Source organism: Scyliorhinus canicula, chromosome 13, assembly GCF_902713615.1.
Source record: "Scyliorhinus canicula chromosome 13, sScyCan1.1, whole genome shotgun sequence".
Classification (NCBI taxonomy): Eukaryota; Metazoa; Chordata; class Chondrichthyes; order Carcharhiniformes; family Scyliorhinidae; genus Scyliorhinus; species Scyliorhinus canicula.
In genome coordinates, this window is record NC_052158.1 from 159,144,025 (window position 1) to 159,171,884 (window position 27,860).

The following is a 27,860-nucleotide window of genomic DNA, read 5'->3' on the forward strand; positions in this document are numbered from 1 at the left end:
AATTCCACCCCTCATGTCTGCTCCACCATTCAATATGATCATAGCTTATCCTCTATCTCAACACCATACGAACTATCTCTCCGTATAACCTTGAAACGTTTAATGGCTTGAAATCTATTTCTTTCTTGAACATATTCTTAAATACAGTCAATGACTTGGCTGCCAAAGCCTTCTGAGGCAGCGAATTTCACAGGCTCATAACCCTCTGAAAGAAGACATTTCTCCTCATTTCAGTCAAAATGGCTCAGCCCCTACCCTGAGCCTGTGACCCCCTTATCTAGACCCCACCCCCGGCCAGAGGAAACAACATCCGTGCAACTAGTGTTATGGGCCAGGGTTTAGAAATTCCAGGGCATATTATGAATTCCATCTGGCCTATAACTTCTATGTTGAATTTGTCTAGAATGAGTACAAACAAGCTTTATTCAAAGACCTTAGTTAGCACATAAACAAACAGCCAGAATCTTTATCAATTGCAAACATAAAGACTCCACAGAGCTACAGTCGTCGATGTATAACACTGAATGAAATCCCCCTTAACTGTTCCAATGGAATAACAAAATCTCATAAACCAAAAACTATTTTTTTCAAGGGTGTGGACGAGCACACTGTATTCTCACTAGACTAATACTGGTCTTGTTACTGAAAATATCCAATTTTCAACCAGCAGATTCAACTCCCCCCGGAAAGCAACTATATATATCCAAAGCCGCCACCGAGGTGACCTTTACTGGAACAGATATTAAAACTGAAAATAGAGAGTCAGGCCAAAACACTTTTTTCTCCTGTCTATAACCCACAGCAGTCAGAACTCAAATTGAAACCAAAAGAGTTCACAGAGCCACAGCCCCGCTCCACCCACAGAATGACATCATTGAAGCCATTTGATAAGACAAAAACATCTCTTAAAGGGACTCTCCCATGACATTAGTCTCTCCTGCCCTGTCAGAAACTTATACATGTCGATGCAGTAAATCATCTTTGCTCTTCTACTCAAATAATCTCGCAATGAAAGCCAACAGATAGTTTGCCTTCGTAACTGCTTGAGTACCTGCATGCTTGCTTTGAGTGACTTGGGCACAAGGATACCCACGTTCCTTTCTAAATCAACATTTCCTAATCAATCACCTGTACGTCCAGATCTCTCTGCCTGTCAATACCCCTAAGGGTTCTGCTAATTACTGTATAATTCCTACCTGAAAAGACCAACCAATATGTATTACCTCTCATTTGCAGAGGTTAAACTCCATCTGCCATTTCCCCGCCCCAAGTCTCCAACCGACCTCTATCCTGTTGTACCCTCTGACACTGGAGTCTTGCTGTGTGCAAATTGGATGTCATGTTCCCTGCATTACAACCGTGACTATTAATTATAAAATAGTTTTAAAATAGCTAGAAAATGTTTTGGGGATGGTCAGAGGTTACAGAAGGGGCCATAGAAACGGTCCATCCTTTTCTTCCCATTAACTAAATGGAGAGTTCTGAATTGCAAGTAGTTTCTCTCAGATACGCCTATATGATATGTCAGATCAGATGCAGAAAATGACATCTCCCTCTGGGCAGCTAATGGAATCGTGACAAACCACTCTCCCCACATCCGCAACCCGATCTACAACTGCCTCTCTCACATTTCTCACACCATCTCTCCCTCTATCTCTAATTAATCAGTGTGCTGGATTTGCAGGAATTATTCCTTGCACTAAAATCCACTGGGATTGGCACAGAACCAGCCCAGTCTCCATCACTGTGGGCGTCTGAAAATTACAAAATAAATACATGCTTTCTCTTGTAGGAATCCAGGGTTGTAAAGATTCGAATCAGATTGCAACCCTGCCCGATTTTCACTCCCAGGCTTCATTTCAATATCGTGTGGACTTTCATTCCAAGCCAACAGGAATTAAATCAGAGGTAGAATGAGAATGGACAAGGGAAATACGGTGGCTGGAAACACATCACAATCCATTGCACCTCCACCCTATCTGAAACTTCTAGAGCTGGCACCAGCGAGTTCACAAAATGATCATCTACCAGCATTCACTGCTTTCTCTCCTTTAAGCCTATTTTCTACCCCTTTGGACACTAACCACCTCTACCATAAGGCGCAAATTTGATAAATAGCCTTTTATCTGAATCATTGTCAATGGTAATTTTAAAAACTCCATGTAGACAACACCCACTGTATTGACTTCATCGGCTACCTCTGTTATTTCATGAAAATAATCCAAATTAGTCAAGCACAATCTCTATTTTACCATAAGACCATGAGACCATAAGAAATAGGAGCAGAATTAGGCCACTCGGCCCATCGAGTCTGCTCAATCATGGCTGATATTTTTCTCATCCCCATTCTCCTGCCTTCTCCCCATAACCTCTGATCCCCTTGTTGATCAGAAACCTATCTATCTCTGTTTTAAAGACACTCAGTGATTTGGCCTCCATAGCGTTCTGTGGCAATGAGTTCAACAAATTCACCACCCTCTGGCTGAAGAAATTCCTCCTCATCTCTGTTTTAAAGGATCGCCCCTTTAGTCTGAGATTGTGTCCTCTACTTCTAGATTTTCCTACAAGTGGAAACATTCTCTCCACGTCCAATCTATCCAGGCCGCACAGTAACCTATCAGTTGCAATAAGATCTCCTCTCATCCTTCTAAACTCCCACGAGTACAGACCCAGAGTCCTCAACCGTTCCTCATGCGACAAGCTCTTCATTCCAGGGATCATTCTTGCGAACCTCCTCTGAACCCTTTCCAAAGCTAGCACATGCTTTCTTAGATATGGGGCCCAAAACTGCTCACAATACTCCAAACAGGTTCTTATAGACCAGAGCCTTATATAGCCTCAGAAGTATATCCTTGGTCTTGTATTCTAGTCCTCTTGACATGAATGCTAACATTGCATTTGCCTTCCGAACTGCCGACTGAACCTGCATGTTAACCTTAAGAGAATCGTGAACAAGGACTCCCAAGCCCCTTTGTGCTTCTGATTTCCTAAATATCTTCCCATTTAGAAAGTAGTATATGATGTGTTAGGCAGGTTGGTTCGACGTCGTCTGTAACTGGATGCGGGGAAGCTAGAAACAAACGTTTGACTCCGGAGATGACCCAACACTGTTTTATTTAACTATGAACTGATATATATGTTCAGCTGTGGGTTGACAATCTACTAATCCTACTGATGACATCTTACTAGCTCGACCAGACTTATCAGCTACCACATGGCAATAGTGCCCACTAACTTGTGCACTCTGACTGTCTCAGTATCTGGGTCCCGAAAGAGCAGGAGTCTTAATACCCTGTGGGCTTTATAGTGGTGGTCCTGTCTGGCGATTGGTTGTTCTGTGTCCTCCTGTGTCTCAATCACTGCCTGTCTGTATCTCATTATATTAATGAGTGGATATTATGGCAGTACATGCCTCCATTTCTCCTTCCAAAGTGCAGAACCTCACACTTTTCCACATTGTATTCCATCTGCCACTTCTTTGTCCACTCTCCTTGCCTGTCCAAGTCTTTCTGCAGCCCGCCTGCTTCCTCAATACTGCCTGCCCCTCAACAGATTTTGCATCATCTGAAAACTTAGCAACAGTGCCTTCAGTTCCTTGTTCCAGATCATTAACGTATATTGTGAAAAGTTATGGTCCCAGCAGCAACCCCTGAGGTACACCACTCGTCATTGGCTGCCATTCTGAAAAAGACCCCTTTTATCCCTTCTCTCTACCTTCTGGCAGTCAGCCAATCCCCTATCCATGACAGGATCTTACCCTGAACACCATGGGCTCTTAACTTATTTAACAGTCTCCTATGCGACACCTTGTCAAAGGCCTTCTGAAAATCTAAATGCATCACGTCCATCAGTTCTCCTTTGTCTAACTTCCTTGTTACTTCCTCAAAGAACTCTAACAGATTTGTCAGACATGACCTCATCTTGATGAAGCCGTGCTGACGCCGTCCTATTATATCGCGCACTTCCAAGTACTCCGCGATCTCATCTTTAATAATAGAACATAGAACATAGAACAGTACAGCACAGAACAGGCCCTTCGGCCCTCGATGTTGTGCCGAGCAATGATCACCCTACTTAATCCCACGTAACCCGTATACCCGTAACCCAACAATCCCCCCATTAACCTTACACTACGGGCAATTTAGCATGGCCAATCCACCTAACCCGCACATCTTTGGACTGTGGGAGGAAACCGGAGCACCCGGAGGAAACCCACCCACACACGGGGAGGACGTGCAGACTCCACACAGACAGTGACCCAAGCCGGGAATCGAACCTGGGACCCTGGAGCTGTGAAGCATTGATGCTAACCACCATGCTACCGTGATAATGGACTATAAAATCTTACCAATGACCGAAGTCAGGCTGACCGGCCTATAATTTCCCATCTTCTGCCTCACTCCCTTCTTAAACAGTGGTCCTACATTAGCCACCTTCCAGTCCTCTGGGAACCTTCCTGCCTCCAGTGATTCCTGAAAGATCATCACCAATGCCTCCATAATCTATCTCTTGTAGAAACCTGGTGTGTAGTCCTTCCGGTCCAGGCGACGTATCCACCTTCAGACCTTTCAGTTTCCCCAGAACCTTCTCCTGAGTAATGGTAACTGCACTCACCCATGCCCTCTGGTACTCTTGGAGCTCTGGCATCCCACTGGTGTCTTCCACCGTGAAGAATGGTGCAAAGTAACTATTCAGTTCATTGCCATTTCTTTGTTTCCTTTTATTACTTCTCCAGTCACATTTTCCAGTGGTCCAATGTTTACTTTTGCCTCTCTCTTACGTTCTATATATTGAAAAATACTCTTTCTATCTTCTTTTATCTTAATAGCTAGCTTGCACTCATACTTCATCTTCTCCCCCCTTATTGATTTTTGAGTTGTCCTCTGCTCGCTTTTAAAGTGTTCCCAATCCTCTGGCTTCCCATTAATCCTCGGCACTTTGTATACTTTTTCTTTAGCTTTTATGCTGCCCTTGACGCCCCTCGTCAGCCATGGATGCCTTGTCCTCCCCTTAGCATGTTTCCTCCTCTTTGAGATGGATTTCTGTTGTGCCTCCCTAATAACCCCCAAAAACTCCTGCCATTGCTATTCCACTATCTTCCTTGCTAGGCTGCTTTCCCAATCACTCTGGCCAGCTCTTCCCTCATGTCTGTGTAGTTACCCTTATTTAATTGTAATACTGTTAGATCTGATTGCTGCTTCTCCCTCTCAAACTGCAGAGTGAATTCTATCATACTGCAGTCACTGCTCCCTAAGGGTTCCTTCACCTTATAGGGGGATCTTATAGAAACATTTAAAATTATGAAGGGAATAGATAGGATAGATGCGGGCAGGTTGTTTCCACTGGCGGGTGGCAGCAGAACTAGGGGGCATAGCCTCAAAATAAGGGGAAGTAGATTTAGGACTGAGTTTAGGAGGAACTTCTTCACCCAAAGGGTTGTGAATCTATGGAATTCCTTGCCCAGTGAAGCAGTTGAGGCTCCTTCATTACATGTTTTTAAGGTAAAGATAGATAGTTTTTTGAAGAATAAAGGGATTAAGGGTTATGGTGTTCGGGCCGGAAAGTGGAGCTGAGTCCACAAAAGATCAGCCATGATCTAATTGAATGGTGGAGCAGGCTCGAGGGGCCAGATGGCCTACTCCTGCTCCTAGTTCTTATGTTCTTATGTTCTTATGTTCTTATGTTCTTAAGTTCCCTAATCAAGTCTGTCTCATTACCCATCCCTAGTAGGCTCTGCTACAAGCAAATCTAAAAAAAACCATCTTAGACATTCCACAAATTCCTTTCCGTGGGATCCATTACCAACCTGATTTTCCCAGACCACCTGCATATTGAAGTCCCCCATGATTATGGTAATATTGCCTTTTTTACATGATTTTCTATCACCTGATTTATCTTCTGCCCCACCTCCTGACTACTGCTCGGGGGCCTGTACATAGCTCCCATCAGAGTCTTTGTACCTTTGAGATTTCTCAACTCCACCCACAGAGATTCAATGCCTTCTGATCCTACATCGCTCCTTGCTATCCATTTAACTTCATTCATTACTAACAATGCAACTCCGCCCTCTTTTCCCACCTGCCTGTCCTTTCAATAGGGCACATATCCTTGGATATTTAGATCGCACCACTGATCCACTTGCCGCCACGTCTCTGTGATGTCCACAACATCGTACTGACCAATTTCAATGTGCGCAACAAGTTCATTTACCTTGTTCCGTGCACTGAGCACATTTCGGTACAACACCCTCAATCCTGCCTTGACCTTTTTACACTTGTCAGCTTTTTTGCTCTGCCTGAGGGTCATGTTCTTTTCTTATAGTTCTCTATTTCCCCTTCAGTTATTGCACCTTCTAAGATCATATTCTGGTTCCCACACTCCTGCTATACTAATTTAAATCCTCCCGAGTGACTCTAGCAAACCTCCCAGCCAGGATATCAGTGCCCCTCCAGTTTAGATGCGACCGTCCTTCTTGTACCAGTCCCACCTGCCCTGGAAGAGATCCCAATGGTCCAAAAATCTGAAACCCTCCCTCCTACACCACCAGTTTAGCCACGTTTTTAGCTTCACTATCCTCCTATTTCTAGCCTCACTGGCACGTGGCACAGGGAGTAATCCTGAGATTACAGCCCTTGATGTCCTGCTTTTTAGCTTATTGCCTAACTCCCTGAACTCCTTCTTCAGGACCTCATCACTCTTCCTGTCGTTGTCGTTAGTATCTATGTGTACTCAGACCGCTGCCTGTTCACCCTCCCCCTTCAGGATGCCATGTGTTCCTTCAGGGACAGCCTTGATCCGAGCACCAGGGATGCAACATACCATCCTGGAATCTCTTTCACGTCCACAGAAGCGCCTACCTGTTCCCTTTACTGTAGAGTCCCCTATAACTATCGCTCTCCTGCACTTTGCCGTCCCCTGCTGAATAACAGAGCCAGTTGTGGTGCCACTGTTATGGCTGCTGTTGTTTTCCCCTGATAGGCTATCCCCCTCAACAGTATCCAAAGTGGTATACCTGTTAGAGAGGGGGACAGCCACAGAGGATTCCTGCCCTGACTGCCTGCTCTTTCTAGCGGTCACCCATCTGTCTGCCTGCACCTTGGGTGTGACCACGTCTCTATAGCTCCTATCTTTGACACTTTTCACCACCTGCATGCTCCTAAGTGCATCCAACCGCTACTCCAAATGAACCATGCGGTCTGTGAGGAGCTGCCATTGGCAGATGTACTCGATCGGAATGCTGGAAGCATCACAGATCTGCCACACATCACAGTTGGAGCACTGCACCCCACTGAGTGACATTTAAGCACTAGTTAATTAATTTAAAATACATACTTGAATTTTTGTTCGATTGAGTTAAAATTAACTATATGGCCCTGACTCTAGATTTTTACTGTAAAATAAAATGGTAAATATTAATCTCTGCCCTCAGGTTTAGTTAATCCTCTACCTAGGTTATTGATGAAATTTAATTAGTTTCTTTTCAATGTGTTTTTGTCAAATTTAACAGATGTCCTACCAACCAATCAGGTCACAGCTTTACTGTGATTTCACTTCAGTTGTTTCCCTCACAATTTGAAAAGGTATTTGTATCACTTCCCTTTCCGGGATGCACTCTGGAACACTCCCTGCAGGTTAACAGTTACAAAGCCAGAAGAAGGTAAATAAAACGATAGGGAAAAAGCACCTCATCCCATTCTGCACCGAATTACCACACTGCTCCAAATTACCAAATTTCACCTCACTCCAGCTGTCTCACTCACTCAGGATGGCTCGACTTCACCGTGCGTAAAGCTTTCAAATCCGTGCTAGCTCTGCTTAACTAATTCAAACAACTCCAAATGTCGGTTGATTTTGATCCGTGATTTTAGATTCCAAAATCGTATCTGCCACAAATGTTAAACTAATTGGCCTGTCGTTGATGGGACTGACCTTACACCCTCTCTTGAATAAGGGTGTCACATTTCCACTCCCCACTCCGCCAACACTGCCCAGTACCTGGAGGAAATATTCAGGTAAGTTGTTCCACTACTTTTGCTCATTACCTGGATGCAATCCATCAGAACAGGTGACTTGACACATATACCTCAACAAAACTGTGTCTTGGAACGATTTGAAGTTGCTGTACTTGAACATATGATTTCAAACACTATTCCATTAAACTGTAAGTTTTGACAGATTCATTGAACGGTTGGATAAGATCAAACCGATAATGGGAAGATTCAGGTTTAAATCCACTTGGAATTTAAATGATTTATCCACCAAACTTATAGTTGCGGTGACCATTGTCCTGTTCATCATCTGCTGCAAATTTTACAAAGATCAATATCAGGAGATGTAGCAGAGTTGTGAGATTTATTTGGGCACTGCCATGTCCTAACAGGGCTAGACAGCGTAGATACAGGAAGGATGCCTTCATTGCGAGAGGTTTCGAGTACGGAAGCAGGGGTCGCTTGCTGTAATTAGACAGGGCCTTGATGATGCCATGCCTAGAATATTGTGTGCAGTTTTGCTCTCCTTTTCTCAGGAAGGATGTTCTTATTCTCGAATGAGTGCAGCGAAAGTTTACCAGGCTGATTCCAGAGATGGCGGGACTGTCAAATGAGGAGAGATTGACTAGTTTGGGATTGTTCTCGCTGGAGTTCAGAAGAATGAAGGGGGATCTCATAGAGACTTATAAAATTCTAACAGGACTAGACAGGGTAGATGCAGGGAAGATGTTACCATAGATGGATGTGTCCAGAACCGGTGTCACAGTCTGAAGATTCATGATAAACCATTTCGGACAGAGAAAAGGAGACTTTTCTTAGCCCAAAGAGTGGTGAGCCTGTGGAATTCATTACCACAGGACGTAGATGATGCTAAAACATTAAATATATTCAAGAGGCGGCTGGATATAGCACTTGGGGAGAATTGGATCAAAGTTTATGGGGAGAAAGCAGGATTGGATTGGGCTATTGAGTTGGATGATCAGCCATGATCGTAATAAATGGCGGGGCAAGCTCAAAGGGCCAAAAGGCCTCCTCCTGCTCCTATCCTCTATGTGACATTCTGTAGGAGCAGAGGGAGGAATGGAATGCCCCTTCTCTTGTGGTACTATCGAGCCGCTCTTGGTGATGGACATTAAAGTCCCCTACGCAAAGCATACCCTGTGCCCTTGCCACCCTCAGTGCTTCCTCCAAGTGCTGTTCAACATGGAGGTGGTGGCGGCATGGTACAACCGTTGTTAACACTGTTGCTTCACAGCGCCAGGGTCCCGTGTTCGATTCCCTGCTTGGATCACTGTCTGAGAAGAATCTACATGGTCTCCCCATTTCTGCATCAGTTTCCTCCGGGTGCTCCGGTTTCCTCCCACAAGTCCTGAAAGACGTACAGTTCACTGAAATGGACATTCTGAAATCTCCGTCAGTGTTCCCGAACAGGCACCGGGTGGGGACTCGGGGCTTTTCACAGTAACTTCATTGCAGTGTTAATGTAAGCCTACTTGTGACAATAATAAAGATTATTATTATAGGGGTACTAATTCGCCAGCTGATGATGGCCGGTATGTGGTAATCAGAAGGAGGTTTAACTTGAAGCCATGCAACTTCATGGGGTCTAGAGTCAATGTTGAGGACTCCGAGCGCAACTACCTCCCCACTGTATATCACTGTGCTGCCACCTCTGCTAGGTCTGTCCTGGCAGTGAGACAGGACAAACCCAGGAATGGTGATAGTGATGTCTGGGACATTGTCCGTAAGGTATGATTCCATGAGTATGACTATGTCAGGCTTGCTTGACTAGTCTGTAAGACAGCTCTCCAAACTTTGGTACAAGCCCCCAAATGTTAGTAAGGAGGACCTTGCAGGGTTGGGTTTGCTGTTGTCGGTTCCAGAGCCTGGTTCGATGCCGGGTGGTCGGTCCGGTTGAATTCCTTTTTTGTGTTTTCACAGACAGAATCGTACTCCTAGTTTCTTTGTTTCTATGAAGTATGATTTGCAAAATTTGCAGCTCAGTTTGGAAGAAAATTATAGAATGCAGCATCAAAACGCCCTCCCGTAAACATAATTGATATTTCACTTTTTTTAAAAAGGAGTAAACAGGTTTCAGGTGAGTGTCAAGTTACAGCATTTCGTCCACATTCGAAGTGTCAGCTTCGACATAACAAATGTGAATATCTATGAGCAAAATGTGTATTGCAGATTATTTCTGGCGTGCAAATCAAGTTAAATTAAGTTTGACAAGAAGTAGCACAATGCACAGGAAAAAGTCGAAATTGTTCCTAAAGCAATAACAGCGCAGATGCCAAACTGGAAGAATGAAGAGTAATGAAATGTTAAAATGGAATGACTATGGGTAAGATGGAGCAAGCAGCTAGCACTTGTTCTAGGCCTAGTTCCCCAATAGCATGAAAGAACTATTTGAATTATTTTGTTTTTGATCATTAAGGCAACTCCACATGAAGTGAAATGAAGTGAAAAAATAATTGGTCCGTTTTATTTGCCCCATTTTAATGCATCATAGTCATTCATCTAATGTTGCTACGTATCCTCTGATTCCCTGTTCACCATTACTTATTTAAAAATCCACGCACTGAAAATGGACCATTGTGCATCTGGAAGCACATTGGTTAGAGGAAAGTTTACCCGTTAATCTGGAATGTCTATATCAGAGAAACACCTTTAACTAAAACAACCAACTGATTGGCAAATCGCAAGGGAAGGCTAACATTCTTAACAGCTGCTCAAAAATGTAACAAGCGATGTGTACGAGAGAGAAGCCTGTTTGAACAATTGGAAGTCAGCAATGTGGGTGATGACCTTCAGGAATTTCTTCCTTATGTGTAGATGGGCTTTAGAGTGGTTTCACAGGTTGGCGCAACATCGAGGGCTGAAGGGCCTGTACTGCACTGTAATGTTCTGTTATATTTGTGGTGTATAGCGACCTAGCAGCAGCAGTGTGTACCATCTACAAGATGCAATGCAGGAACTCACCAAAGCTCCTTACCCAAAACCTCCAGACACACAATCACTGCCATCTAGAAGGACAAGAACAATAGATACCTGGGAACCCCACCACCTGGATGTTCCCCTCCAACTCACTCACCATTCTGACTTGTATGTCTGTCACCGTTATATTCACTGCAATTTGGGTCAAAACACTGGAACTTTCTCCCTAACAGCACAGTGAATGTACTGACACCACATGTTCTGCAGCGGTTCAAGCAGGCAGCTCACCACCACCTTCTCAAGGGCAATTAGGGGTGAGCAACAAATGCTGGTATGGCCAAGCAATCATAGGTCCCGTAAAAATAAATTCAAACAACTTTGTTAATTGTTAATCCACTTACGCTTTTATAGTTGCATTTATTAACAGTTGTCAAGATACATGTCTAAGCCTTAGCAACAGACGAACACTCAGCAACAGACGAACACTCAATCGTACACTAATATTTCTAATTTTTAGAAAATGAAGAACATTTCGTACATTTATCTATCTGCAAAACGCACCGTTAATCCGAACAATTATCAGAACACATTGCCAGGGAACTTAAAAGTCAAAGCTGTTTGTGTTAAGGGCGCAAATCCTTCATTCTCTCCAGCTCTACGTCATCATGCAGTCCGAGAGTTTAATTTGTTAGGGTTGCGCATTTTTACCCATTAGGTGTTTCTTGGTGTTCTCTTCTGATCTGAACAAGATAATGTAACATTTTGGAGAAAATATACATGTCAGCAACCCAAAGCTCGATGCTAAAATTGCGAATATTTCCACGGCCACTGTGTATTTTCCAGGATTGCTCACGTACGTTGGAATAAAAGTAAACCAAACGGCAAAAAAGATCAGCATGCTAAAGGTAATAAATTTCGCTTCATTGAACTTGTCGGGTAAGGCCCGGCCCAGGAAAGCTAAAATCAAACACATGCAAGCTAAGAGGCCGATGTAAGCTAACACGCACCAGAAAGCAACTGCGGACCCCACATCGCACTCAAGGATAATCTTTGCCCTTTGATACTTGGTGTTTTTAGATGGGAATGGGGGAGATGTCACCAACCAGATCGCACATATTATAATTTGAATCAATGTGCAGAGAAAGACGATTGATCTTTGTTGTTTGGGTCCAAACCATTTCATCACATTACTGGCCGGGAGCGTTGCTTTAAATGCCATCAGGACGACCAGAGTTTTACTGAGAATACAGGAAATGCACAGAACAAAGCTCACCCCAAACACAGTGTGGCGCACCATACATGACCATGGCGTTGGTTGTCCAATGAATGCAATGGAGCACAGAAAGCAGAGTATTAATGAGATTAACAGAAGGAAACTTAGCTCTGAATTGTTGGCCCTTACAATGGGAGTGTTTAGGAAATATAAGAAAACAGCTGCGACAACTCCTGTGATACAAGCTCCAAACAGTGAAATCGCCGCCAGTGTTATTCCCATGGTGTCGTGGAAGGAGAGGAACTCAATTTCTTTTGGAATGCATTGATTTTTTTGAACGTTGGACCAGTCATTTGTTGGACACTTGATACATTCTATAGAATCTGTGAACACACAACATTTCAAATAGTAATTCAAATGCACTTTTTCGAAATGAACGATGTTGTGTTATGCGTCTTCGTCTAGCACCAACTGCTTCCTTGATGTATGCTTTGACATAGGAAAGTCCAGTCTTTGTAATTAGTTCAATATGTTTATTGAACTATTAACACAGTTCTTAAATGAGTTCGACTCTCCTGCAATCCAACTGTATTAACTCAGTCTAACAAAACCAGTCTGCTCTCAGTCACGTGCTGGGTGTGATGCTTTTGATCAGCTACTCTCTAGATGTCTGTGGAAAGAGAAAGAGCATGTGTGCCCTATCCTTTTATATCAGTTGTGAAGTGCCCACTTGTGGTAATGCCACCTCTGTTACACATTGGCTGTGTCCTGTTCTAATGACCCATTGGCTGTATGTCTGTCTGCCATGACGTCTCTGTTGCTCCCTCTAGTGGTTACTTAGTCGTAGTGTATTTACATTAACCCCTTGTGTAAATACAGTGATGCATATCACCACATCCCCTTTTTTCGTGTTTCATATTTTCTGTACTTGGTTAAAAAAAATTGAACAAAATAGGTAGATGATTGATGACATGTACAAGTCATGATGACAGTGATGATGATACAATACCAAATAATATTTCTGAGTCCAAAGTTCATGAATTTATATGGTCAAGTGGCTTTCTTGTTTTGTTATTAAAGTGTCGATGTTGATACTGTCATTTCCTTGTGAACGCCATCAGTGTGCCTGTGCTTAAGGAACCAAGAAGTCATCAGGAAGTGTTCAAATGGTCACATCACTTCATTGTCTGATTTGGACTCTTTTTTTCGATGCTTGTGGTAGCGATTCTTGATGTCATCTTTCCTGTCTGACCTGGACTAGTGCCTGTGTTTGCGGTATTTATGCCGTATGTCAGCTGCCTTGAAATCTGGTCTGCTTGTTTGTAGTGTAGCAAATGTGAATTTGTAAGATGCATTATCATGCCATGGTATGTCTGCACACTTGCCGCTGTCTTGAGCTGTGCTGTCACAGTGTCCTGCATTGGCAGAGTTGTACCATGTTGTACCAGTCGTTGTTCCAGTGTTATTGGTTTTGTTGACTTTGGTATGCTTCTTGTTGTTGTCAGTGGTGTTGTTTTCGTAGGTTTTGTTGTTGACTTTGTTGCGCTCAATTACCATTCCGAGTGGAGAATTCGAGTCCTTCACAAAGTTCCTTGTGTCCCTGTCCTTTGTGGCATCTGCTGTTTCATTGAGCGTTTCGTTTTTGATTCCTCGGTGCTCCCCATCTGCAGTCATGTCCGGTTTACTTGAATCATCTTTGGTTTGTTGATGCTCCCCGTCTGGAGTCATTTCTGGTTCAGCTGAATCATCTTTGGCTTCTTGATGATTCCCGTCTGGAGTCAAAATCTTCAAGATGTCACGTTCTTGTGGAGAGTCTCCAGTGGATGAGGTTTGAATTGACGTAGCCTCCCAGGATGCACTTAGAATCTCATTTTGATTGTCAAGTCCCTTTGTACAGAGGAGCTGAGAGCCATCAGTCCCGCCGTGATGTTGCACACCTTGTATGGGAATTGTGATGCCTGCGTCACTTGTCTCATATACAGTGGGTAGACCTTCAGTGTCTTTTTGTTGGTTAGATGAGCTGGGTAGACTGTCAGAGTCTTATTCTGGTGGCTCAAGTAATCTGGGTAGACTGTCACAGTCTTCCTGTTGTTCATGCGAGCGTGGCAGTTTTGTATCGTCTGCAGCTGGTTGCTCAAATAAGGTGGAGAGACCTTCATGGTCTTGTTCATGCATGGACTGCGCTTCGGAGTCTTGAGCTGCTCCCATTGTGGAGTCTGTCAATGAGCTCACTGAGGAGGCTTGTATCACTCTCTCTGTGGAGTCTGGCATCGTTCCCTGTGTGGAGTCATGCAGTGGTCTCGCTGTGGAGTCGATCTGTGCGCTCTCAACGGAGTTGTGTAGTGGTCTCACTGTGGAGTCTTTCATCGCTTTCTGTGTGGAGTCGGGGACTCTTCGTGGTGTGTTGACCACTGGTGTGGCGTCAGGCCGCTCTCTGTGGGCTTGTACCACCCTCAGTCTCTTGGCATCAGGCCGCAGCAGAATCCTGTACTCATGGGTCGGGATGTCGTCTATGCTGGGCTGAGGATCCTCAAATCCGACAAACTCATCCATGATTGTGTAGGATGCTTCAATGTACAAATTATCTTGTTGCGGTTCGGATTTGTTATGGTGCTCGCTACGCCCAATGATGAAATTATCTTCTGAGTTGTAGTCTTCAAGGACCAAATCATCTCTTTGGGCAGTGCTAACTGCTTGTTTCAGTGTTCTGTGGAGGTTATTTTCATCTACTGGTCGAAGTTCAGGCATTGTGCTGTCTTTCATGATGAAAGAATTGTGTTTTCTGGCTTTAAAACCTTTCGTCACTATTTACGGTCATTTCCCCTTGAAGTGGGTGTGTTCCGGGGCCTCTGACGTCATGCCGCTCGTGTCGTTAAGTGTAGGAATGGATTGCGCATGCGCAAAACGCTTTTCCTTTACTGTTCCTTGATGTGTGCTTTGACACAGGAAGGTCCAGACTTTGAATGAGTTCAATATGTTTATTGAACTATTAACACAGTTCTGAAATGAGTTAAACTCTCCTGCTAATCTAACTGTATTAACTCAGTCTAACTAAACCAGTCTGCTCTAAGCTGCGTGCTGGGTGTGATGCTTCTGATCAACCCTGATGTGCTCTCTAGATGTCAGTCTGTGGAACGAGAAAGAGCATGTGTGCCCTGTCCTTGTGGTAATGCCACCTCTGGGTGTCCTGATTCCTCATTGGCTGTGTCCTGTTCTAATGACCCATTGGCTGTATGTCTGTGTGTCATGACATATCTGGTGCTCCCTCTAGTGGTTACTTACTTGCACTGTATTTACATTAACCCCTTGTGTATATACAGTGATGCATATCACCACAAACGAGACCTGCTATGATGGCAAATCCAAAACATGCCACAGTACTTTATATTCCCAGGTTCCTGTTTCCTGCTGGAATATTAAGGAAGGTTCTCATACCTGTCTGGTTACTGATCTCCCCATCAGCACATGGTAAACAATCAAAGCAGCAAACAGGCTGCCCCTTGCGGGCAGCTCTTCTTGTTCCGGCACCACAATTATCACTGCATGCTGACACAGGGACCTGTGGAGACAGGGACCATACTTAACATCCTCAAAACTCATCCATTTGCAAAGAGTTAAAGTCTTACCAAATATTAATCTCCTGTCAAATTATATCTTTTTGAATTGATTACGAAATGTACTTTGCCATCTGAGAGCATTCCATCTGTACTTGCTACTGCTCAAACTTGGTTGCAATTCAAAATGTAAAGAAAACACAAATTGACTTTGCTACTGCATACATAGAATTTGCAGTGCAGAAGGTGGCTATTGGGCCCATTGGATCGGCATTGGCTCTTGAAAGGGCACCCACCCAAGCCCACACCTCCAACCCATCCTGACAATCCAGTAACCCCACCAAACTATTTAGACACTAAGGGCAATTTAGGATGGGCAATTCACCTAACCTGCACATCTTTAGACTGTGGGAGGAAACCGGAGCACCCGGAGGAAACCCACGCAGACATGGGGAGAACATGCAGACTCCGCACAGACAGTGACCCAAGTCGGGAATCGAGCCTGAGACACTGGACCTGTGAAGCAACTGTGCTAACCACTATGCAACCGTGCTGCCCTATTGAGGGAATCGTGTAGGGAAGGCGTTGACGTAATGGTAGCTGGGCTACCAATCCAGAGGCCGAGGCTAATTCTCAAATATCATGAGTTCAAATCCCGCCATGGCATCTGGTGAAATTTAAATAAAATTAATATATCTCAGTAATGATGATTACGGAATTATCCTTGATTTCTTTAAAAGCTCTGGTTAAAGGGAAGGAAACTTGATATCGGTTTCAGGTTGGTTTTTATGGAGGCGCCAAGTAATATGATTTGACTCTTAACTATCATCTGAAATGGCATATTAAGCCATTCAAAGAACACAGAAAATTACAGCACAGGAACAGACCCTTCGGCACTCCAATCCTGCATGGACCATGCTTCCCTTCTGAACTAAAACCCCTGTGGTCTAAGTGGGGTGCTCGTTCCAAGGGCCATTGCAGAGACGATGGGCCGAATGGCCTCCTTTTGCAATAAAAATTATATGATTCTATGATTTTAAGAAACCACATACCAGAGAGAGACAATATGTCATAGCATTCAAGGCTATGGGCTAAGTGCTGGCAAATGGGATTAGAAATGAAATGAAATGAAAATCACTTATTGTCACGAGCAGGCTTCAATAAAGTTACTGTGAAAAGGTAGGTAGGTCAGGTTTTTCTCACGTGTCGGTGCATACTCGATGGGCCGAAGGGCCTCTTCTGCACTATGTATTGCTGTCATACCATGATGCCAGGAACCAACAGTAAATGATTGCATCAAATCAACAGGGTTAAAAAGATGGCGCCTGGAGTGTGACAATTGCTATTGAACTATGACGTTAAATTTTCCAAACCAGATGAATGGCATCTTTGCCAAATTTTCAGTGTTGATTAACATAATCTTAGTTATCCGAACATAGGAAAGCGGGGCATTAAGGACAGGTCATTGCAACTCAATAGTCCAGCACATTAATTTGTCCATTGCGGAATTGAGGGGTAATTTTGAATGACCCCCATCATATGGCTTCTTTTATTTCACGTTTTCAATTAACCGAAATGTTTCTGATGAAATGAAATGAAAATCGCTTATTGTCACGAGTAGGCTTCAATGAAGTTACTGTGAAAAGCCCCTAGTCGCCACATTCCGGCGCCTGTCCGGGGAGGCTGGTACGGGAATCGAACCGCGCTGCTGGCCTGCTTGGTCTGCTTTAAAAGCCAGCGATTTAGCCCAGCGAGCTAAACCAGCCCCTGGATAATCAGATTGTTATCTGAATAAGTATTGATCTTTTTCTTTTGTATTTCAATAATTTTCACTCATCTCATCTGTCTCTACTTACTGGTATGCTTAAATTTAAATATTAGGGTTTACCTTGGATATACTATTCATTATTGTTCCACCGTCACCAAGTGCTCTTCCTTTGGAAGAACATAACAAACCAATCAGGCAACTTTCATCCTGATTCCAGGCCATGGATTGAATTCAACTTTAGAACTTGCCTTGCAGAAGGACTGGAACTTACCGCCACTGGGTTAATACTCTGATGCCACAGAGGCTGCAATATGGTTCCCTCTTTTTGGAGCAAATTAAATGGCATGTTTTGAAACAACACAGTAGCACAGTAGTTAGCACTGTTGCTCACAGCATCAGGGGCCCAGGTTCGATTGCAACCTTGGGTCACTGTCTGTGTGGAGTTTGCACGTTCTCCCCGTGTCTGCTTGGGTTTCCTCCGGGTGCTCTGGTTTCCTCCCACATTCCAAAGTTGTACAGGTAAGGTGGATTGGCCGTGCTAAATTGTCCCTTAGTGTCCAAAAGGTTTAGTGCTGTTATGAGGACAGGGTAGGGGAATGGGCCGAGGTAAGTTCATCCCTCGGAGGGTTGGTGCAGACGCAATGGGAGGAATCACGTCCTTCTGCATTGTTCGAATCTTATGATTTACATAATGTTTATAATAATGTTTATTTGAATATGAAAATCGCTTATTGTCACAAGTAGGCTTCAAATGAAGTTATTGTGAAAAGCCCCTAGTCGCCACATTCCGGCTCCTGTTCGTGGAGGCTGGTACGGGAATTGAACCGTGCTGCTGGCCTGCTTTAAAAGCCAGCTCTTTAGCCTTGTGTTGAACCAGCCCTGCAATATTCATCAAAAGAAAGAAACCTCAATAAAAACCGTAATATTAAATGATAAAATCAGGATAGAATAGACATTAATAAAGGGACATCAAAATTTGAATATTAAGTTCGAATGTTGGAATTATTAGAAGCAGAAAAGGGAAAAGATACACCGAGTTCTCATTCTACCATTCTATTGTCACATGATAAAACAACAAGGGATTTGTGGATTAATCATGTCAATCAAACTCTGTCAATTATACTCTTCAACAGACATGGTATGTGGAAACAACACTGCTGAGTAAATGTCACAAGACCACAGATAAAGAAGCAGAATTAGGCCTTTGGGCCTACCGAGTCTACGTGTCTAATGAGAACTATGTGTTCAAACTCACCACTTCTGCCGAAGCATGCATTCTCAGAACACAGCAGGTCGCAAATTAATTCACATTCTTAATTCAAAAAAATGTTACTATCTGAAATGATTCACTCTAAAGTGTATAGAACATAGAACAGTACAGCACAGAACAGGCCCTTCGGCCCTCAATGTTGTGCCGAGCCATGATCACCCTACTCAAACCCACGTATCCACCCTATACCCGTAACCCAACAACACCCCCCCCCCCCTAACCATACTTTTTAGGACACTACGGGCAATTTAGCATGGCCAATCCACCTAACCCGCACATCTTTGGACTGTGGGAGGAAACCGGAGCACCCGGAGGAAACCCACGCACACACGGGGAGGACGTGCAGACTCCGCACAGACAGTGACCCAGCCGGGAATCGAACCTGGGACCCTGGAGCTGTGAAGCATTTATGCTAACCACCATGCTACCGTGCTGCCCCTCCTATGTTCATCAACGGCAACAGTTTCAATTATATCGGCAATATCATAGATTGGAATGACGCTCATCGATATGTTTTGTCTGCTTGGTTTTGAATTTGACACCAATAAATCATTTCAAACGAAGGTCATGTCCTCTGGTTCTGATGCTGAAATACGTCAGGAACTCATAAATCCATTTCATGCAATTTTTATTTGGCCCATTGCGTCTGAGCTGCCTCTATAAAATAGTTTTCTATCCAATCTCACTCCCTCCCTTATCTCCTTAACCTTGCACATTCTTTTCAGATAGAAATCCAATTCCCCCTTGAATACCTGCACCACCCTCTCAGGACGTTTGTTCCAGACTCAAACCCCATTCTGGTTGAAGAAAAAAATCCTCGCATCACGTCTACTCATTTTGCTTGTTACTTTGCACATGCTCCCTTGTTCTTGATGCTTTTGTGAATGGGAACAGTGTTTCACTATTTAGCCTGTCCATATGTTTCAAGACATTTGATGTCAATTGCAAGTCTTCTCTCAACATTTTTGTCTGAAAGGAAAACGGACCTAACCTCTCATACCTATCGTCATAGCTACAGTTCTTTATCCCAGGAATCATTCTTCTGAATCTCCTCTGTACTTTCTCCAATGCCTTCATGTCCTTCCTCAAGTATGGTCCACAAACTGGAACGACTGTTCCAGATGAGGCCTAACTCGTGCCATAAACAAGTTCAACATGACCTGCTTACTCTTTTACTCGGCGCCGCTGTTAATAAAACCCAAGATAGAATTAATTAACGGGACTCTAAACCTCCCCTGCCACCTTCAGTGACTTGTGCACATGTACATCGACCTCACTTCCTGCACCTCCTTTAGAATCGCTCTCTTTATTTTATGCTCTTCTCCATATTCTTCCTGCTAAAATGAATCACCTCACGCTTCTTTACATCGAATTATACCCGTCACTTGTCGTCCCAATTCACCAACATGTCTAAGTCCATTTGAAGTTCAGAACTATCCTCATCACGGTTGGCAACGTTTCCAATCTACGTATCATCAGAGAAAATTGTAATCATGCCCTGAAGACCACAGTGTGTGAAATTTAAATGTATTAAGAAGAACATGGATCCTCATATTGACCACATACATTTAAAACTGGTCCAGAAGGTGTGACTGAACAAGAGAATCACTCCGGTCGATTCCCGAAAGAATCTTGTTTAGTCTCGTCAATAATAACCAGTCAAACAAACGCGCCATTCTGTGGTGGCTGCAACCAATGAGCAGGCGCATCCTTTCACGTCTTTGGTTGATTTAAAATGGGCTTACTTTATTTTCCATCGCTGTTCTGTGCCAAATGATTCTACTATCATCCAACTTGAGTTCTTCTCCTTCCGGCATCGCTGCATCATAATAACCAACTTTCACAAAATCAACTGACAAATCAGGAAGCTTCTGCCAGTTTACCAAGTCATAGGAAGCGATAGGATCTCCGGCTTCATCAAAACTTACTTCCTCCCCAAACTGGTTTGTGAAACGTACCTCCCTCAGGTACTGTAAAAGCTTTAGGAACGGGAAAACAATTATTATCTACTGCACTCATGAGTATGTTTCACAATGTCTGCAAAAAGATTAACGCAGCATTAAATAAATTTACCAATAATTGGACATTAGAACAGTTGTTTGTTATTCATGTTGTTTCTGGCGAAATAAGAAACCATTGAGCTTTACAGAATGAGGAAGAGTTTGCGAAAATGCCTCACCTGCCAGGATAGAGGGTTTGACTTTCTACCACAGGTTTTATTGGAAAATGGGCTTTTCCCATGTTCACAAGTTTGTAAATTATGAAGTGCATGAGCTGCTGCGTACACCGCTTTGTACACATTGTAGGAAATCCTTAACTGGGATACATCAGTAAATGTGCTCTCGATTGTCCCCAAGTTCTCTAAACCTGTGCATGGTCTATAAGAGGAAGCTGTTATGTGTCCTCCCAGAGTCTGATTTGAGATGTGTACACTGCAGCCAAAGATTTCCCGCCAGAGCTCTTCCACAAACGGGTTGTCTGTTGCTGTGGAAGGATGGAGTTTGACGAGAAACTCTCTCAATCCTGCAATTTTCGCTCTCCTTATTCCAAACCCCATTGTTCCCGTTAAAATATCCCAGGTTTCCGCTGTCCACAGTTGGAATGATGTGACCCATGCTTCACTCGCTATCAGCTGGATGTCGGTAATGTTCTGCATTCTCAGTTCATTTACTAAGGACAAGGTGTCACTCTCTCCACAGAATATTATCAGCACCTTTGCCGAGGACTTTCGGATGGTGTTCGCAACCTGCTGCATCCTTTCCCTGGTCCGACCGGGTGAAAGAAATTCGATGTAGGCGATGCAAATTTCAAACTTTGCAGCCTCTTCAATTAAAGCCCTCATCCCGAATCGGCCGTAATCGTTATCTTCAGCCACAGCTCCGATCCAAGACCATTTGAAATAGTGGATAATCCGGATTAAAGCTCTCATCTGAATGGTATCACTGGGAATTGTTCTGAAAAAAGTTGGGAATTCACGCTTATCACTGAGGCAGGCGCATGAAGCAAAGTAGCTGACCTGTGGGGGAAGAGGATTAACAGAGATGTTTGGACTGTGGAACCACACATGAAGCTACAAGGCCACCGTGCTTGTGTAGCTACTTTCAAACAGATATTTAATTAGACTCAGAGCCTTTTTCCCGCCATGACCCCTTTTCAATTATTTACCCAATAAACATTTCACCTTTGCTGTTAATCTGATCCCACCGCCCTTTCGGTTCGTTTTGGATATAAACAATTCAAGGGCATCATTTTTAGTCATTCATCGGGCCAGCATTTGTTGGCCATTCCCGATTAGCCTGCTACACCATTTCAGAATCAACTACACTGCTGTGGATCTGGAGTCGCATGAAGGCAAAACAAAGGACGGCAGATTTCCTTCCCGAAAGTACATTCGTGAATCAGATGGGTTTTTTCGACAATCGGCAATGGTCATCATTAGTTTTTCAATTCATTGAATCCTATTTTCACCATCTGCAGTGGGGGGATTCTAACCTAGATTCCAAGAGCATTACCCTGAGGCTCTGGATAATTGGCCTCGTGAAAACACCACGGTGCCACGGTCTCCATGTGCGTCACATAATAATAATAATCTTTATTGTAGCAAGAATGCTTACATTAACACTGCAATGACCTTACTTTGAAAAGCCGCTTGTCGCCACATTTTGGCGCCTGTTCAGGTACACTGAGGGAGAATTTAGAATGTCCAATTCACCAAGTCTTTCGGGACTTGCGGGAGGAAACCGGAGCACTTGGAGGAAACCCACGCAGACATGGGGAGAACGTGCAGACTCTGCACAGGCAGTGAACCAAGCCGGGAATGGAACCTGGAACCCTGGAGCTGTGAAGCAACAGTTCTAGCCACTGTGCTACCGTGCCGTCCCTCTCTCTTCGTAAAACGAATTTAGAACAAAGAACAGGTCCTTCTGCCCTCCAAGCCTGTACCAGTCATGATACCACCCTTGGTATCAGGGGTGGTATCATGATGCCATGGTCTGGTTTAGCACAGTGGGCTAAACAGATGGCTTGTAATGCAGAATAAGGCTGAAGCGCGGGTTCAATTCCCATACTGGCCTCCCCAAACAGGCACCGGAATATGGCGACTAGGGGCTTTTCACAGTAACTGAATTGAAGCCGACTTGTGACAATAAGCGATTATGATATTATTATTATTTTTGGCCAAACCCCTCAGCACTTCCTAGTGCTGTATCCCGCTATACCCATCCTATTCCTGTATTTGTCGAGATAGCTTTTGAACGCCATTAATGAATCACAACCTCCCCAGGCAACGCAGTCCAGGCACTCACCACTCTCTGTGTCAAAAATCTGCCTCACACATCTCCTCTTTGCCCCACAGACCTTGCACCTATGTCCCCTGGTGACTGACCCTTCACTCTGGGAAAGAGTGCCTGCACATCCATTCTATCCATGCCGCTCATAATCTTGTAGACCACTATCAGGTTACCACTCAACCTCCATTGTTCTAATGAAAACAATCCGAGTCTATTCAGCCTCTCCACATAGCTAGCTCCCTCCAGACCAAGCAACATCCTGGTAAACCGTATGTGCATCCTTTCCAAAACCTTCACATCCTCCTGGTAGTGTGGCGAGCAGACTTGTGCGCAATATAACAAGTGCAGCTTTACCAAGGCTCTAGACAACTGTAGCATGACTTGCCAGTTTTTGTCCTGGATGCCCAGTGCAATCTCCCGTTCTTTTGCCAATTAATCTTTAATCTGTGTGCCCAGTTATGGTACTCCACTGTCTCCAAAACAGTTAAATATATTTGAATATAAATGCTGAAAATCATCAGCAGGTCTGGTACCAACCGGGGAGAGAGGAAGAGTGTCACCGTTTGAGGTCAATGCCGTCTCATTAACCCTTTCCTCTCTCAGCAGATGCTACCAAACCTTCTGAGTACTTCCAGCATTTCATGTCTTTGTTTCAAATTTCTACCATTTACACTATTTGGCTTTGTAAAAGTAATTGCAGGCACCCCCGCATAAATAATTGTCACAAAAGCATTGGCACATCTTACCATACCAATGGCGAAAGGGGCCACCACTCGCGATACTGCGATAGATTGCGATGATCCACCATCTCCCACAATCATGGACACTGATGGAATGCCAGCACACTTGGAATTGGAAATGATCCGGTCTTTCCCTTTCAGTAATTTGAAAGCTCCTTTAAGCCCTTCAGAAGGTGTGTCACAGCTGTCAAAAATCTTGTAGCCCAGAGTTGTGTCAGGAAGCAATTCTGGGTTCCCGTTTATTTCTTCTATGGCGAACACCATGGTGAGGGCCCAACGCAGTCCACTTTGGCTAAACCTGCCACACACATTATGAGTTACTTTTGTTTCAAGACAATGTTATTCCTTTTGTATTATTGCTCATTGCAACATTGAGAAATACTTGAATGGACATGCGTTTTGTTGTGCAGATTACAATATAATACAATAGAGATTTTTTAAATGAAGGTAAATAGAACAGGGTAGATAGCAACGATCTGCTTCCCCCAAAACCAGGGTCCCGAATGACGGCCCACAAAGGCACGATTGAAAGTAAGATATTTAGGCAGAAGAGAAGGAGAAACCTCTGTCCCATAGTGAGTTGGACGCTGGCGTTTTGACGTCCAGGACAAGGTAGATGAATGAGGCGATATGGAAATCTGGCGGCTGAATCTTACAAAAACTATTTGCTGCAGTGGGTGCTAAATATCCACAGGGGCTGGTTATCTCTGAGTTATACTCTTTTTGTAACGGCCAGTCTCTTTGCTCAGTGTGAGCTCTGTATTTAGCAGCCATGATGTGGAAATGCCAGCGTTGGACTGGGGTGGGAACATTAAGAGGTCTTACAACGCCAGGTTAAATTTCAGGTGAGTGAGCTTATGAAGGAGCTGTGTGCCGAAAGCTAGTGACTCCAAAGAAACCTGTTGGACTTTAATGTGGTTTTGTTATAATAATAATCGCTTATTGTCACAAGTAGGCTTCAATGAAGTTACTGTGAAAAGCCCCTAATCACCACATTCAGGGGGCCTGTTCAGGGAGACCGGTACAGGAATTGAACCTGTCCTGCTGCCATTAGTTCTGCATTACAAGCCAGCTGTTTATCCCATTGTGCTAAACCAGCCCCTAAAGACTTCTTACTGAGCACTGCATTTGACTTGGGGAACTCTTCTGTGAGAAGAATGTGTCACCCTATCTTTGATTGGCTCCTACTGCCTGTTTGGCTTCAGCACCAAGTTAGAGTTTATTCTAACAAAATCTTGACCAATGCTCATCGAGTCTGGAAAGATCACCCGAATTATTTCTCCGCAGTTGCTGCCACACCTGCTGAGAACATCCAGCATTTCTGGATTAGCTTTGTTTTTATAACTCTATTACAGTTCGCTTAGGAGAAGAGCTACAAAGAAAAGTCTCAATTATGTACGTAAATTGAATGTAATTTCACCCAAATTAGTTTTTATTGTTGGAAAGTGGCAGGGCAAAGTCACTGTGATATTTCCCATGCCTTTATCTTTAACTAACAATAAGACATCTTCTGTACGAATGGGACAGTTGGGAAATATAGGTTTTAGAGAACAAGAAACGCATTTCATTCTTACAGAATATTTCTTATTGCTCGGTTTATCTCCAGATTGTTAGTGACACTCCAGGGCAATAATTGAATTGGATTACTTTGCATCTTCATATTTCCAGCAGTAAAACGTATTTTTTTCCTAAATTATTTTAGATTTATTCCCAAAATTGTGACTCTTTTCAGGTCTTCTGCTAAACGAACTATAATAGATTGCAATCAAAGCAAAATATGATTGAAATCCATTCCTAAAAATTGTAATTTTACCATCCGTCAGACTGATGAATGACTCCATTGTGTGGGCCCTAAGCAATAATTAAGGAAACCCAGCTTTTGAACAGCCCTGTAGAAAGAATTGCTTCCCGGCCCCTGCTCCAACTTTCTATTTCACACCTTGAATCCGTGTCGTGCTGTCGTGCTAAAGCTAAACGGCATCAAGCCTGATCTGCTGATTTCCAGACCTGTTTTCCATTATCGCACACACAATCGTGCCGTTGAGAGTCATTTCAAAGAAGAAAAGGGGCTGGTTTAGCACAGTGGGCTAAACAGCTGGCTTGTAATGCAAAACAATACCAGCAGCACGAGTTCAATTCCTGTACTGGCCTCCCTGAACAGGCGCTGGAATGTGGCAACTTGGGGATTTTCACAGTAACTTCATTCATTACTTGTGGCAATTAGCGAATATTATTATTAAAAGTCCAACAGGTTTGTTTTCCCCTGATGAAGGAACTGCGCTCCAAAAGCTAGTGACTCGAAACAACCTTTAGCCTAGTGTTGTAAGACTTCTTACTGTGCTCACACCAATCCAATGCCAGCATCTCCACATCACTTCAATGGAGAATCGGAATAATCTCACTCCACCTGTAAATATTTCCTGTTCATGTGAATATCCAATTCACTCCAGAAAATTACATTTAAATTTGTTTCTACCGCCCGTTCATGCAATTAATTCTAGATCATAAAATAATTCTCACCTCCTCTCTGGTAATTCTGTCAGTAATGTTGAAGCTGTGTATTCAGTTTACTGATCTACCCCCATTTTTAAACAAGTTAAAGTAACTGTCACCTCTTATCTCGTCCCAAGTAAACATTTCAAGCAAACGATTGGTACATCTTACTGTACAAATGGCAAAAGACCAGAAGACCACAGGAAATAGGGATAGGTGTACGCTCCTCGGCCCCTCGAACCTGCTCCCCATTGAATAGGCTGGTGGCTGATCCAACGTTGCTCATGTCCCCTTCCCCCGTTACCCTTGATCGCTTACTGATCAAAATCAGTTTATCAAAGCCTTAAATATTTACAAGGACTCTGTGGCAAGGAATTCCAAAGACTCTCAACCTTCAAGAGAATAAATTCCTCCTCATCTCAGTCTTAAATTGGCACCCCTTTATTCTGAGACTCTGCCCTCTGGTCCAAGACTCTCCCATGAGGGGAAACATCCTCCCAGCATTTACTCTGTAAAGACTCTTAAGAACCTTTATGTTACAATGAGATCACCTCACATTCTTTTCATTTCTATGTGCAGTCCCGACCTGTTTGACCTTTGCTCATAAGACGATCCCTCCATACCTGGAATCATCCGAGTGAAACCTCTCTGAACTGCCTGCAATGGAATAACATGTTGACTTAAATAAGGGGACCAAATTACTCACTGTGCCCAGATGTGACCTCACCAGTACCTTGTACAGCTGCAGCAAGATTCCCGATTCTTACACTCCAACCCCCTGGAAATAAGGGCCAACGTTCTATTACCTTTCCTGATTATCTGCTGCACCTGTTTGTTCGCTTTCTGTGTTTTCTGCACGAGTATAAGAGATGCGAGGGTCTTCTATGTCCCCACATCAGGGATGGCGATTAATTCTGAAGAAGTCATTTTCGACTCAAAACATTAACTCTGTTACTTTCTCCACAGATGCTGCCAGACCTGATCCAGGTATTTCTTCGTTTTTTTAAATATCTGTCAGTTAACGTAATCAAAAAAACTCATAATATTAGGCACCTCTATCAAACCTCCCCTGGCGTTTCCTGTCCTAAAGGAGAGCAAAAATGAATTCTTCAGAAGGATTGTTAGATCTGAACCGTTAACTCAGTCACTCTCCATAGATGCCGCCCGACCTGCTGAGTCTACAGAGCATTGCCTGTTTTTATTTCCGAGTTTCCTTGTCTCACCGAATTTCCCAACATGAAAGGGTTCAATAACTGAATGGATCAAAGGAAGGCGGGAGAAGGGAAGAAAAGAGGGAGAAAGCATGACATGACAATAACTACCCAAAGTTAATAAAATGTGATAGAAACATTAAATTCTCTTTAGGATAGATTCCACCCCCGACCAGAGCATTGCCAAATGAAATGATCAAAAATGACTGTTACTCACTCCACACAGCGCATTGGTTGAGGTTTGGATCGGAATAAATAATAATCCGGCGCTGTTCTTAAATGTATCGCGAATAAACCGCCCAGGATGACGTCTCCATCCTGAATCATTCCAGTGTTGAACATTTCCCGAAGTTCACATGTCTCATCAACGAAGGAGTCGACTATCTGGATTGGGATC

General features: G+C 43.6%; 1 protein-coding gene across 1 annotated transcript; it reads right to left on the minus strand.

Moving 5' to 3' along the window:
• Positions 1-6,248: 6,248 nt before the first annotated feature.
• On the minus strand, positions 6,249-27,814 carry LOC119975677 (extracellular calcium-sensing receptor-like). Its single transcript, XM_038815460.1, has 7 exons — positions 27,681-27,814; positions 23,766-24,057; positions 20,910-21,746; positions 20,476-20,709; positions 15,574-15,697; positions 11,634-12,521; positions 6,249-6,295 (listed from the first exon to the last, which is right to left on the minus strand). The coding sequence occupies exons 1-7, from the start codon at positions 27,803-27,805 to the stop codon at positions 6,249-6,251; spliced, it is 2,547 nt and encodes an 848-aa protein (XP_038671388.1). The 5' UTR covers positions 27,806-27,814.
• Positions 27,815-27,860: the final 46 nt, after the last annotated feature.

What these genes read in the sequence shown, in the direction of transcription:
- LOC119975677 (XM_038815460.1), bottom strand. Translation starts at nt 27,805, where the DNA reads ATGTTCAACACTGGAATGATTCAGGATGGAGACGTCATCCTGGGCGGT. An exon ending in CAACCAATGCGCTGTGTGGA is followed by an intron (nt 24,058 to 27,680) that starts GTGAGTAACAGT and finishes TGTGTGTGGCAG; the next exon opens with GTTTAGCCAAAGTGGACTGC. An exon ending in CACCAAGAAACACCTAATGG is followed by an intron (nt 6,296 to 11,633) that starts GTAAAAATGCGC and finishes CATGACCCTCAG; the next exon opens with GCAGAGCAAAAAAGCTGACA.